At 68.6% G+C, this 10,890-nt stretch overlaps 1 protein-coding gene across 1 annotated transcript; it reads right to left on the bottom strand.

Annotated features, from left to right (window-relative positions):
• Positions 2,035–9,142, bottom strand: PRR35 (proline rich 35). The gene is given in 4 exon segments (XM_021086914.1): positions 2,035–2,370; positions 2,373–2,851; positions 2,982–4,076; positions 6,986–9,142. Coding segments are annotated over 3 exon segments (1,677 nt in total). The 5' UTR covers positions 4,040–4,076; positions 6,986–9,142; the 3' UTR covers positions 2,035–2,230.

A 10,890-nucleotide genomic window follows, 5' to 3' on the forward strand; every position in this document is an offset into this window, starting at 1 on the left:
CACGGTCCCCGCGCCCTTCCCGGCAGCGCCGGCGGCCTTAGACGGAGGCTCGGGCAGTGAGGAGCTGGACCACTGACTCTCAGCCGTGGCCCCCGAACAAAATTCTGGGAGACCCACGGCCCAGGAAGACTGCTGTGGGTTTGGCTCTGAGGCCCGGGGGACCGAGGGGCATCCAGAAGCGGGGCGGGGAGAGATGAGCAGGGGTTCTCAAGCTCCTCCGCCCACGTTCAGGCAGGGAACGTGACCCTTCTGGGGCCAACCTAAGCCCCTGCCCATTACCCCAGGCCGCCCTCGGAGACTTCCAGCCCCCGGCGGTGAAACAGCCGTCTTTCCAGGGCCTCCCAAGCCGGACAGAGCGTCTCCGACCGGGGCCAGGATCCCCTGCGGGGCGTTACCCTGTGTGGTAAGAAACTACAGCCGGAGGGGGTGGGAGGGGGCTAGGAAAGGGCGGGGCTTGTGAGTCCCCGCCCCCGGAAGCTCCTGTCCATCACTCCGCGGTCCACCCCTCCAGGTGCTCTGCCGTGCAGCTGCATGCCTGCCTTGGGGCCTCTGCGCTGGCCTCTGGGACATTCTTCTTCTTTTTTTTTTTTTTTTTTTGTCTTTTTGCTATTTCTTGGGCCGCTCCCACGGCATATGGAGGTTCCCAGGCTAGGGGTCGAATGGGAGCTGTAGCCACCGACCTACGCCAGAGCCACAGCAACGTGGGATCCGAGCCACATTTGCAACCCACGGCAACGCCAGATCGTTAACCCACTGAGCAAGGGCAGGGACCGAACCCGCAACCTCATGGTTCCTAGTCGGATTCGTTAACCACTGCACCACGACGGGAACTCCTCTGGGACATTCTTCATTCGGCCCCGCGTACCTGGTCGCACTCATGGTGGTCCTGCCAACCCTCCCCAGGGGGCCCAGAGCCTCCGCAACCTCCCTCAGGAGACAGCACCCCCACCCACCATCCCCCAGCAGGACCACAAGATCAGGACTTCAGGGAAGAGGCTGTGCCCCCTGACCTGCTGGCTGGGTCACCCACCAGGGGCCGGCCGGGGGACCACCCGGGGGTCCATGTTGCTGCCCCCACAGACTAGGCAGGTTGGCTCCTGGCTCTCTGACCTTGTTTCTGCACCTATGAAGCTGGGATCATGCACCCCCAGCAGGGCCAGGCTTATGTCTGTCCAGTGGGTGCTGAGAAACTGGGGTGCAGGAGACACGTGGGGGCCTCTCGGACTCAGGAGCTGGGGATTCTCCAGACACATCCTGACACATCCCACCACTCCTGTGGCTCCTCCAGGAACACCCGGACGGTGGGAGTCGGTCTGTGTCTGACCCACAGCACTGCCCACCTGGCCGCCCGCACCCCCACGCTGGCTGCCACGGCGATGCTATCTGCCGCCCAGCGCGGTTAATGGAGCGGCTGTGGGTCCTGATCCGACTGGCCGCAGCCCGGCTGGCCCAGCCTGGGGAGCCGGGCACAGGCAAGGACCGTTCCTGGGTGGGCAGGGAGGTGTGGCCAGCTCTTGGGAGAGAAGTGATTAGCTGAGTCCAAGGGTCCCCCAGGCCCTTCTCCTGCCTGGCCTCTCACCCCTGCCCCCGCCTGTGGGAAAAGCTGAGTCTGGGCGCTGAAAGGGAGGCAGCCAGCTGTGAAGGCCACCCGATGCCTATCGTGGCTGCAGGGGCTGGCGGGGGCCCAGCGGAGGCCATGCTGGCCGAGCAGCCCTGGGCCACGGAATGTGGGGGGGCACCACTGAACCACGGGGGAAGCAGCCTCCTGCCTGAATCTGACATCGGAGCCCCCTGCCAGGTAGGGGGCTGAGGCCCGCTCTGTGCGAAACACAGGCCAGACCCCTGCCTCCTGCCCCTCCTCCCTCGCACCCCCCCCCCCCGCCCACAGAAAGCTCCCTACTCTCCCCCAAGGCCCCAGCGCCCCAGGGAGGGCCCAGTCTACGAGAGGAGGCCAGAGACCTTGCTCCCACGCCCAGCCCCGGCAGTGACACTGGAGCAGGGAGGGAAGACGGAGGCGCAGACGGGGAGTGTGCATGTGGTTTTCATTTTAATGTCCACGACTGTGATCGCTAAAGAGCCGAGACCCTCTGCCGTGCCCCAAAGACGGGCATGGCCACGGCGGCTGGGGTCTGTCCACAGGCATGCTGGGGCAGGTGAGGGCAGGCAGTGGGCACAGGGTGGGAGAAGGGCCCCTGTCTGTTAAGGGCACAGGGGGCAGCAGGAGCTGTGGTCAGACGTGGGCACCTGGAGAGCTCTGCAGACCAGGGACGGCCTTGGGGGGCCAGGAGCCCCCAGCCCCGCTGCGGGCTCCCCAGCTACCGGGAACACCAGGGTCCTCTGGGGACTGGAGGGGAAGCCCCGGGGGGGGACACTGGAGTCAGCCTCGCACTTGGTGGTATGGCCCGACAGAGGCTGGGCCACCAGCATGCTGGGTGGTTCGGGGGTCCCCTGGGCCATCACGGGGCCCAGCTCTGGCTGCCCCCAGGCCCCCGAGGGCACCTTGTGCCCCTTGGTGGGAGCCCGTTTCACAGAGAGGTCGAGGGGCGCGTCGGGTGGCCACGCAGCCCGCTCCAGCGCCTGGTGGATGGTCAGCAGCTCCCGGCGGATCTTCCCCAGCTGCTCCCGAAGTGGCCGAGGGGCCAGGCCCCCGGCAGGCGCCAACTGGCCCAGGCGCTGCTCCACCCTGGCACAGTCGCCGAGGGCCCGTGTCAGGTCCTCACTCACGTGCCCAGGGCCCCCCAGCACCAGGCCCAGTGGTTGCTGGGGCAGGGGGGCCGCAGGGCCAGGGGTCTCCAGCTCACTCGGCTCCCTGTCCTCAGGCCAGAGCACCATGGAGGGGCCGGTCCACAGGCTGGGGGGCAGAAGCCAGTCAAGGGGCCGCCCCCGCAATGCCCACAACCTTTGCCCAGCTCCCCTCCAAGGCCCTGCCCAGCCCGCCTCCCGCATCGCCCAACACCTCATGATGGGGCCCGGACACCCACCTGTTCTGGGAACTGAACTTGGCCCTGCCGCAGGGGGCTTTTGGGGGCTCCGGCCGGCTTCCCAGGGGCAGCCTCCTCTGGGGGTCACTCTGGGCAGTCCGCTCTAGCTCCCACTCCTGCCTGGGGTCGCTGAGAGCGCTGGGGGGCCAGGGCCCGCCCAGCCCAGGCACGGGCACCTTCGGCAGCCCGGGGGCCAGAGTCCCAGGGGGCCCTTTGGTGGGAGCAAGGGGTTTGGCCAGGGCGGCCTTGCCTGCCGGCAGCCCCAGGCTGTGTTCCAGGAGCAGGGGGTAGTACAGGCGCGGGACCAGGGCAGGTTGCTCGGGGGGCTGTGGGGCAGGGAAGCTGGTGGCCGGGGACAGCAGGGGGCTGGCCGAGGCCAGGAAGGGCACGTGGGTGGCGGCGGCCAGGGAGGGGCCCAGGTAGGAGAAGAGGCCGGGGCCCAGAGGGTAGTTGACCCCCAGCAGGGACAGGTGGAAGCTCTGGGCCTCGGGCAAGTCCCCAGGGCTGGGCGGGGGGTAGCAGGGGACACCGCTCTCGGGCCCCGCTGCGGCCATGGCCAGGTCCCCCCTGGCCGTGCTCCTGGGGGCCCCTGCTGACCTCGGCTTCCACGCCTTGGCCGGGAGGCCACCAGGACCCACACCCTTAGGGGCATCCCCGGCCTCAGGGGGTGGTGTCCCTGGGGCCCCCTCAGCAGCGGGCCTGGGGCCCCCGACGTGATGGGGCAGGGAGAGGGTGGCGGCACTGGCGAGGTCTGACGGGCCCCCGGAGTCCGAGGGGTCGGAGGGGCAGCCGGGGGCAGGTGCGCGGGACCGGGCCGGGCCGGGGCGGCGGCAGCCCCAGTCGGGGGAGTGAAGCAGGAGCGACAGGGAGTCCTTGCAGAGGCTGTACTTCATGTGGTTGTACAGGTGCGACTTCTCCAGGCAGGTGAACGGACACTGGAAGCACTTGTAGTTGTAGGGTTTGCCCCAGGGCCGCGGGATGTAGTGCGGCTTCTTGGGCTTCCGCGCCCGGGCCCGCGCCCCGGGGCCCAGGCGACAGGAGCCAGCCTCTCGGGACATGGCGGCGCTAGGGGGTGGGCCCCAGCACCATGGCCACCTGCAGAGGGACAGGGCCTGAGTCAGCACCACCACCCTGCCCGGCCCGCCTCCCCTTGGTCAGAGGGGGGCACCGGCCCCCGCCTCCGCCCCGGGCTTGGAACGGCCTCCTGGCACCAGCTGGAGGCCAAAGAGGCGGGACGCCCGGTACATCTGACGCAGAAAAATGGCAAATACTTTTTTGTTGTCTTTGGTCTTTTTAGGGCCGCACCAGAGACATACAGGGGTTCCCAGGCTAGGGGTCCAATTGGCGCTGTAGCCGCCGGCCTCCACCACAGCCACAGCAACGCCAGGTCCGAGCTGTGTCTGCCACCTACACCACAGCTCGCCACAACGCCAGATCCTCAACCCATGGTGCAAGGCCAGGAATCGAACCTGCGTCCTCATGGATGCTAGTTGGGTTTGCTAACCCCCGAGCCATGATGGGAACTCCCCAGGCAAATACTTTCTTAGTGTAAGTGTAGCCTAGCCAGTATTTGTAATATATGCTAAAAAAATACAGTATTTGGAATGTACACTAAAAACCGATTTGCTCTTTCTCCGAAATTTGTTTGTCTGTCCTCTACGCGATTGGTTGGCCTGGCATACAGCTCACCCCCCAGGACCCAGCCAGTCCCTGCAGGCCCATTTCGGGGCAATGCCTTCTCTGCTGGGCTCCCCAGTGCCAGCAGAGCCCAGGTCTCCACCCACCCCCGGGGCATCTGGTGAGTGACTGGGGGAAGCCAAGTATGACCGCCTCCCCCCTCGTCCTTCTCCCCCACCCCCAACCCAGGGAGGAGAAGCCTGCACAGCACAGGCTGTCACACTGAGTGCTCCTGCGATGCAGGGCGTCGGGCCGGCACCGAGGTCTCTGAGGGGCCAGCGGCACATGGGCCAGGCCAGGCTGGGGGGCGTGGACGTCCGGCAGGGCCCCACGGCACAGCCACCTGCTCGGCCGGCTCCATCTGGGTGGCTGCAGGCGGGTCAGCGACTGAGCCAGCAGCCAAGACCCTCCTCTCCCACGCCCCGCACGCTTGCTCAGAGGCCTCTCCACTCTCCATCTGGGCCGCCACCTGGGCCGTGTACTGCCCCAATGAGCGCCTCCGCTGGGCGCTCGGCAAGGGTGTGCACGCAAGCGGCCAGGGCTCCCAGGACGCCCTCACGGAGAACCTGAAAGGACCACCTTTGCGCGGCTGGGCCGACTGGGAAGAGAGAGCAGGGGAGGCCACCCAAGCGCAAGGGGTCCGGGCACACACACCCATGCCCGACGCTCACAACCCACTCAGAGCAGATGAGGTCCCTGCTTGCACGAACGCACTCCACAGGGACGGGCATGTGAGCAGGCGCAGGGTGTGCACGCACACGCACACACTCAAACACACCCAAGGACACACAGGACCAGTCACTCACGGATGTGGCCACACAAACACCAGTCCTGCTGCCTGGGGCTCAGGGATGGCCAATGGGCTAAGCAGGGCAGGGCTGGGGCAGCTGGGCAGTCAAGGGAGCAGGCCTCCTCCCTGCCAGCCTTCCGGCCCTGCACACAGCAGGCAGTCATGTCTGCGGCCCCCAAACCCGGGGTGGGCACCCCATTATGGGAATAGCCATGGCCCGGTGTGCAGGGCAAGCAGAGGCTACGTGACCGGCTTGCGGAGCCGTGTCCACATCTGGGAGGGGACAGGGTTCCGAGGGGAGGGGCCGGGGCGGAAGAGGAACTGGGGCTCCCTGAGGGGCTGCAGACACTCCCTGGACTTGGCACTGGGTGCAGAGGCAGGCCCTGTCCCTGCCCCCCGCCCCCCCAAGATACAGATGACAAATGGGTGTGTGTGCTCGGGAGACAGAGGCGGCTGCGCTGGGGCCATCGATCACCCAGCCCTGGGAGCCACACAGCTGTGCCGTCTGGTGCCACCATCCACCCCACCTCCCAGCCGGGCCCCTGGACTTGGGGGGGCTCCTCCCAGGCCGCTCGAGCTGAGGGGCTCCTCCTGTGCGCCTTCTTCAGGTCGGTCGCCTGGTTGAAAGGGCTTAGCTGGGAACTATCTCAGCAGCTGCTGACCCCCCAGAGACCCCGAGAACGCCTGGCACCTGCCCCGGGCCCCATGCACAGGCAGAAGATACGCTCAGACCCGAGCATCCTCCACACACCCAGCGCATTTACTCGCACCCGCGTCCCAACCCGTGACTTGGTGCGTGCTGCCAGGGTGGCCTGCACCCCCACTTCTCCAGCCCAGACATTCAGTCCCACAAGCCCTTCTTGGCCTGGGGATGGGGCAGGGGGACCGTGGTGGACCCGGAGCAGGGCCCCACCCAGCCTAGGGGAGAAGGGCGCCCAGGGCCCGAGCCACGACCAGCTGTCCCCCGCGGACTTGGGAGCACCCGCCATGGTGTGGTGCGGCGGGGGTGACCAGGCTCCTTCTTGGCGGAAGTGGAGACCCCAACTCCCTCCCCTTTACCTTCCGCAGCCGCGCCCCCCACCCCCCCCAGGGCGTCCTCCTACAGGGATGGGGCTGCGACGCCCAGTTGCCCCCGGTGCGGTGTGCGGAGCCTGGACCCCGTGAAGTGGGGGGCGTGGGGCTGGGGCTGCCCCGGCCGCGCCAGGAAGATCCCGGCGTCCGCCTGCCCCCCCCCCACCCCCGCTCTCCTCGCGCCCTAGGGGGCCTCGAGCAGCCCCCAAACTTCGCCCGACGCAGAGCAGCCAGCGCTCGCCTTACCTGCGCCCCGGGCGGAGCAGAGCCCGCGGCGCCCCGATAAGGCCGCGCGTGGCCCCCGGACCCGGAGGGAACTTCCCGGCCCGCCCCGCCCCGCGCCCCTCCCTGCCCGGCGCCGGCGGGACCCGCACCCCGCAGGAACCGCACGGGCTCTCCGGGCTGCGGCTCGGACTCCCTCTTGGGAAGCCGAGCAGCGGCCCCCGCGCGGTCTGCGGTCACTCACTCGGCAGCAAGTCCCGGAAGCCTCCTCCACGGACCGTGTCCCCTCGACGCCGACGAGCACCTACCGAAGTTGGCGGCAGGAGCGGCGGCCGCGCGTGCGCCACGGCGCCGGGCTCCGGGGGGCGCCGCGACCTCCGAACCGGGCTCGCGGGGGGCGGGAACGCGCGGGCACTGGCAGAGGGCTCCCCTCGGCCACCTCAGGTGCACCCTGGTCTCCACCCCCTTCCGCCCACCGTCGCACCCTCCGCTCACTCACCGGCCTTGCGCGCGCCCAGGACCGCTCAGCACCCTCCGCCGCGCAGGAAATTCCTGGATGGAGCAGTGGCCAGTGACACCGGTGGCACCATCGGAGCAGGGCAGGGAAGGGCAGCGGCGCGGAGGAGCCCGCAGTGGAGACGCAGGTGTGCGGCCGAATGAGGGTCGCCTCGCACCGTCCCCGCCCCTGTCGCCTGCAGGCTGCCGCGGGGGTGCGCAGAGGCAGCCAGGTCTCCCAGGGTGCCCGCAGCGGTGTGATGGGGTGTCAGCGGCCGAGGGCGCAGGGAGTGGGGCCGTCAGCACTCATCCGTCAGGGCAGGGCTCTGGCCCCTGACAGCCCTCTGTCCCCCAGCCAGAGCCTGGGGACTGATCCCCTGGGACAGGGGGATCTCTGAGAACAGAGGCAGCTTGGGGAGGGCTGCAGCCCAGCCCAGGAGGGGACAGAGTTTAGCAGGGGATGGCGGGGTGGGCCGCTGGAGCCTAGAGCCCCTGGCAGAGCCCAGCACGCCCAGGGGAGGAAGTCTCCTTTCCTGGCTGGCTCTCCCTGGACGACTTGCCCCCAGCGCCACTCTCTTCTCCCAATTGGTGGCTGGGTGGGTCCCCACCCCAGACCCCTGCCCTGCCCGCTGACGGCCACCACCGCCACCACCACCGCCACGGCTCAGGAAAGGAAGGCCCTGCGCTCCCTCTCCCTTTCTGGAAGTCTCACCCGCAACCCTCCCTCCTCACTCCCCTGGCAGTGGCTCCCCTGCATGGGCTCCCCTCCCGGGAGGCCCTGGGCAACGAGGTGGGGCTGGGGAAAGGGCCCGCGGTGAAACCCCTGCCCCAGTTGTCCTCGCGGTCAGAGGGTCAGAGCTGCTCCCAGGGCACCACGTTCCACACTGTCCCCAAACTGAGCTCAATGGTCTCGAGGTCCCACTTCCCAGCCGGGTCCTAGCAGAAGTCCGTCTGCGCAGCCAGTTCCACTCCAGAGGTAGGCACAGACACGCATGCCAGGCCAGGCGTGTTTCCCAGGGAAGTTTTGCCTTTGCTCAGGGGAAGGTGCCTTAACCCAGAGGCGTGTGATGTGCCATCAGAGGGGTGACTGCTGTCCCAGGCCTGCTCTGGGGGGACACAGAGGACCCCCGGAGGGTCCGCTTGGCCTTTCCTGCAGGCTCGGCTGTGGGCTCCCGGGGTGTCCCAGTCTCAGTTTGAGGGGCAAGAGGGTGATGGGCCATGGCCCAGTGGTTGGGCCTCTGGTCAATCATGACAGGTGTCTGTAAGGAGCAGGGCGCTGTGTCCTGGGTTCACCCAGTGCAAAGATGTGACGGGAGGGCCACTGCCCAGGGCCACGTTCCCTGACAACCTTGGGCGGGGGGGCCCTCATCTCCCCATCAGGTCCGCAGGGCAGGGGGGTGGCTGGAAGGCTGTGGGTGGCATGGTCCACCAGCCTTTTCCTCTCTGCTGCCTGGCCTGGCCCAGCTGACCAGCTGACCGTGCAGGCAGCCCCAGGCCGGAAGACAGCTTGTGCGGTCGGCACGCCAGCAGCCCTGTGGAGTGGCGGCTGGGAGGCTGCTCCTTCTGCACACAGACCCCACTCCGGACGCACTCAGCCAGGCCAGGCCCCTCTCTTGGGCACTGCCCAGAGAGAGCAGGGGTGCTGATCCCCCTGAGACAACAGTGGTGGGGGCCCAGGGGATGGCTCTGGCCTTCCCCACCCCCACTGCTGACTCCCAGGGGACCGGGAGAGGCCATGCTACCAGCAGAGGGGGCGGGCTGCCTGCAGTCTGTTGCCAACTCCCAGGGGAAGGAAGGGCCCCTCAGCATTCGGAGGACAGCCCAGTGAAGCCAGGGGACCCAGGAGCCCTGGAGAGGGGGAGGAGGCCAGCACTTGGGGTGTTGGGAAAAGCAGGGGAGTCTGGGGAGGGCATCCAGCAGCAGCCGTGGAGGCTGACCTTGCGGGTGGGCCTTTCTGGAGGTTTGGGTGGGAGGATCCTGCAGCTCCTACAGGGGCTCAGCACCTGAGGAGCAGACTGGGCCTGTCTGGGCTCCTGGGGGGCCCGGGGGGGGTTCTGCCAGAGGGGCGAGAGCTCAGCACAGCTGCAGCCTGACGGCCTGCATGCGGGGCTGCGAGTCAGGTTAGCCCATTGAGGGCACAGATGCCCGACCCCCTGTCCATCCGCGGCCAGGCTTCGTGCCCCTGCGCGTTCTGCCCGAGGCACTCCCGGGCACATCTGCTCCTGCACAGCTGGCACACCATGTGCCCGGGGCCTGTCCCACTTTCCAGCCAGGAGTGGGCAGAGTGGTAGGTCATGACCCGGCTACTGGGCCCCGCCCCCAGCGTGTTGGGACAAGCTTGGGCCCGGGGAGGCGGCTTCTGCCCTTGAGGCCGTGTCACCGGCGGCCGAGCTCTGAGGCTTGTCTCCAACGTGGCCCTGAGCCCTGAAACCGCTGCTCACGATCCGTGGGTACTCTGGCATTAGTGGGGACCCAAGGAACAGCGCTTTCTGCTCTCAGCTCGTCCTGGTGTGGGGTGGGGCAGGGTCACGCAGCCCCTGCCTCTGTCCCCAGCCAGAGGCATGGCGGCCATTAACCTCCCCTGCCCGCTTGCCTGCCTGTCACCTCCATTAATGCCTGTACTTGTGCACTGGGGCACGTGGGCAGGAGGGTCCAGCGAGGCCAGGGGGACGTTGGTACAGTGCCTGGGGCAGGCCTGTCTCATCCCCTCAGTGTCCACACCAGGACAGGTGTGGGGCCAGGCCAGCCTCTGCTTGCCCAGCGGGTAGCAGCGTGGGGGCAGATCCCAGGCTGGGTCTAGGAGCCCCGGCCAGGGGTCGAAACTGGCTGGTGGCCACTCGCTCTCACTGATGAAACCTGTGGCTTGTGGCCGCCTCCCCCCGCACCCCCCCCCCGCCCTTGCCGTCGGGGCCAGAGCATGGGTTGTCCTTGGCAGTTCCTCCCCTCCCCATTCGAGATGGCCCGTTCGCGGTGGCCCTCCCCCTCCCCCAGCTAGCTCCCTCCTCTGGAAGCCCCCGCGGGTCACCCTGGGGCTGGGAGGGTGCCCTCTGACCCTCTGTCTGCTGCCTTGGGCCCTGGACAGAGAGGTTCCTGGACGCGCCTGGAGGCGCCAAGTGGGGCTGCAGAGGGAGTGAGCTCTCCACCGTGGGAGGCATGCGAGCTGGGGCCGGGGCCTTTCGCATCACCCAGGCAGGTGGGGGGAGCAGCTCAGGCCGCGGAGCCCCCCGCCCAGCGTTGGAGCCGCACACGGGCCGAGCAGCGCCCGGGGCCGACAGCAACCATATGTTGGAAGAGGAGCTGTGCGCGTCTCTCCGCGGCCCCCGGGGCCCGTCCTTCCTGGGCCTGTCACAGGCGATTTTCCCTGCCTGAGTGGCAGGCCGGCCAGCGGGCGGGGCCGCAGAAACTCGGCGCTGCTGCTTGGGGCGCGTCCCTCACGGCTCTTGGCGCCGGTCCCACCACTCCCTGCAGATGCAGGTGCCGCGCCTGGAGCGGGGGACCCTGAGATCTCGCCGGCCACGCGCCTCGTGCGGTCACCCCCGTCCAGGTCAAGGTCGGGAGCCCGGGAGAGGAGCTGGATGGCGGGCCGCCCGCTGCTCCGTCGTGGGCAGGCGCCTGGGGCGGGCAGGAGCCTCCTCGGCGCCCAGAGCCCAGAGC

This window comes from Sus scrofa, chromosome 3, assembly GCF_000003025.6.
Source record: "Sus scrofa isolate TJ Tabasco breed Duroc chromosome 3, Sscrofa11.1, whole genome shotgun sequence".
NCBI lineage: Eukaryota > Metazoa > Chordata > Mammalia > Artiodactyla > Suidae > Sus > Sus scrofa.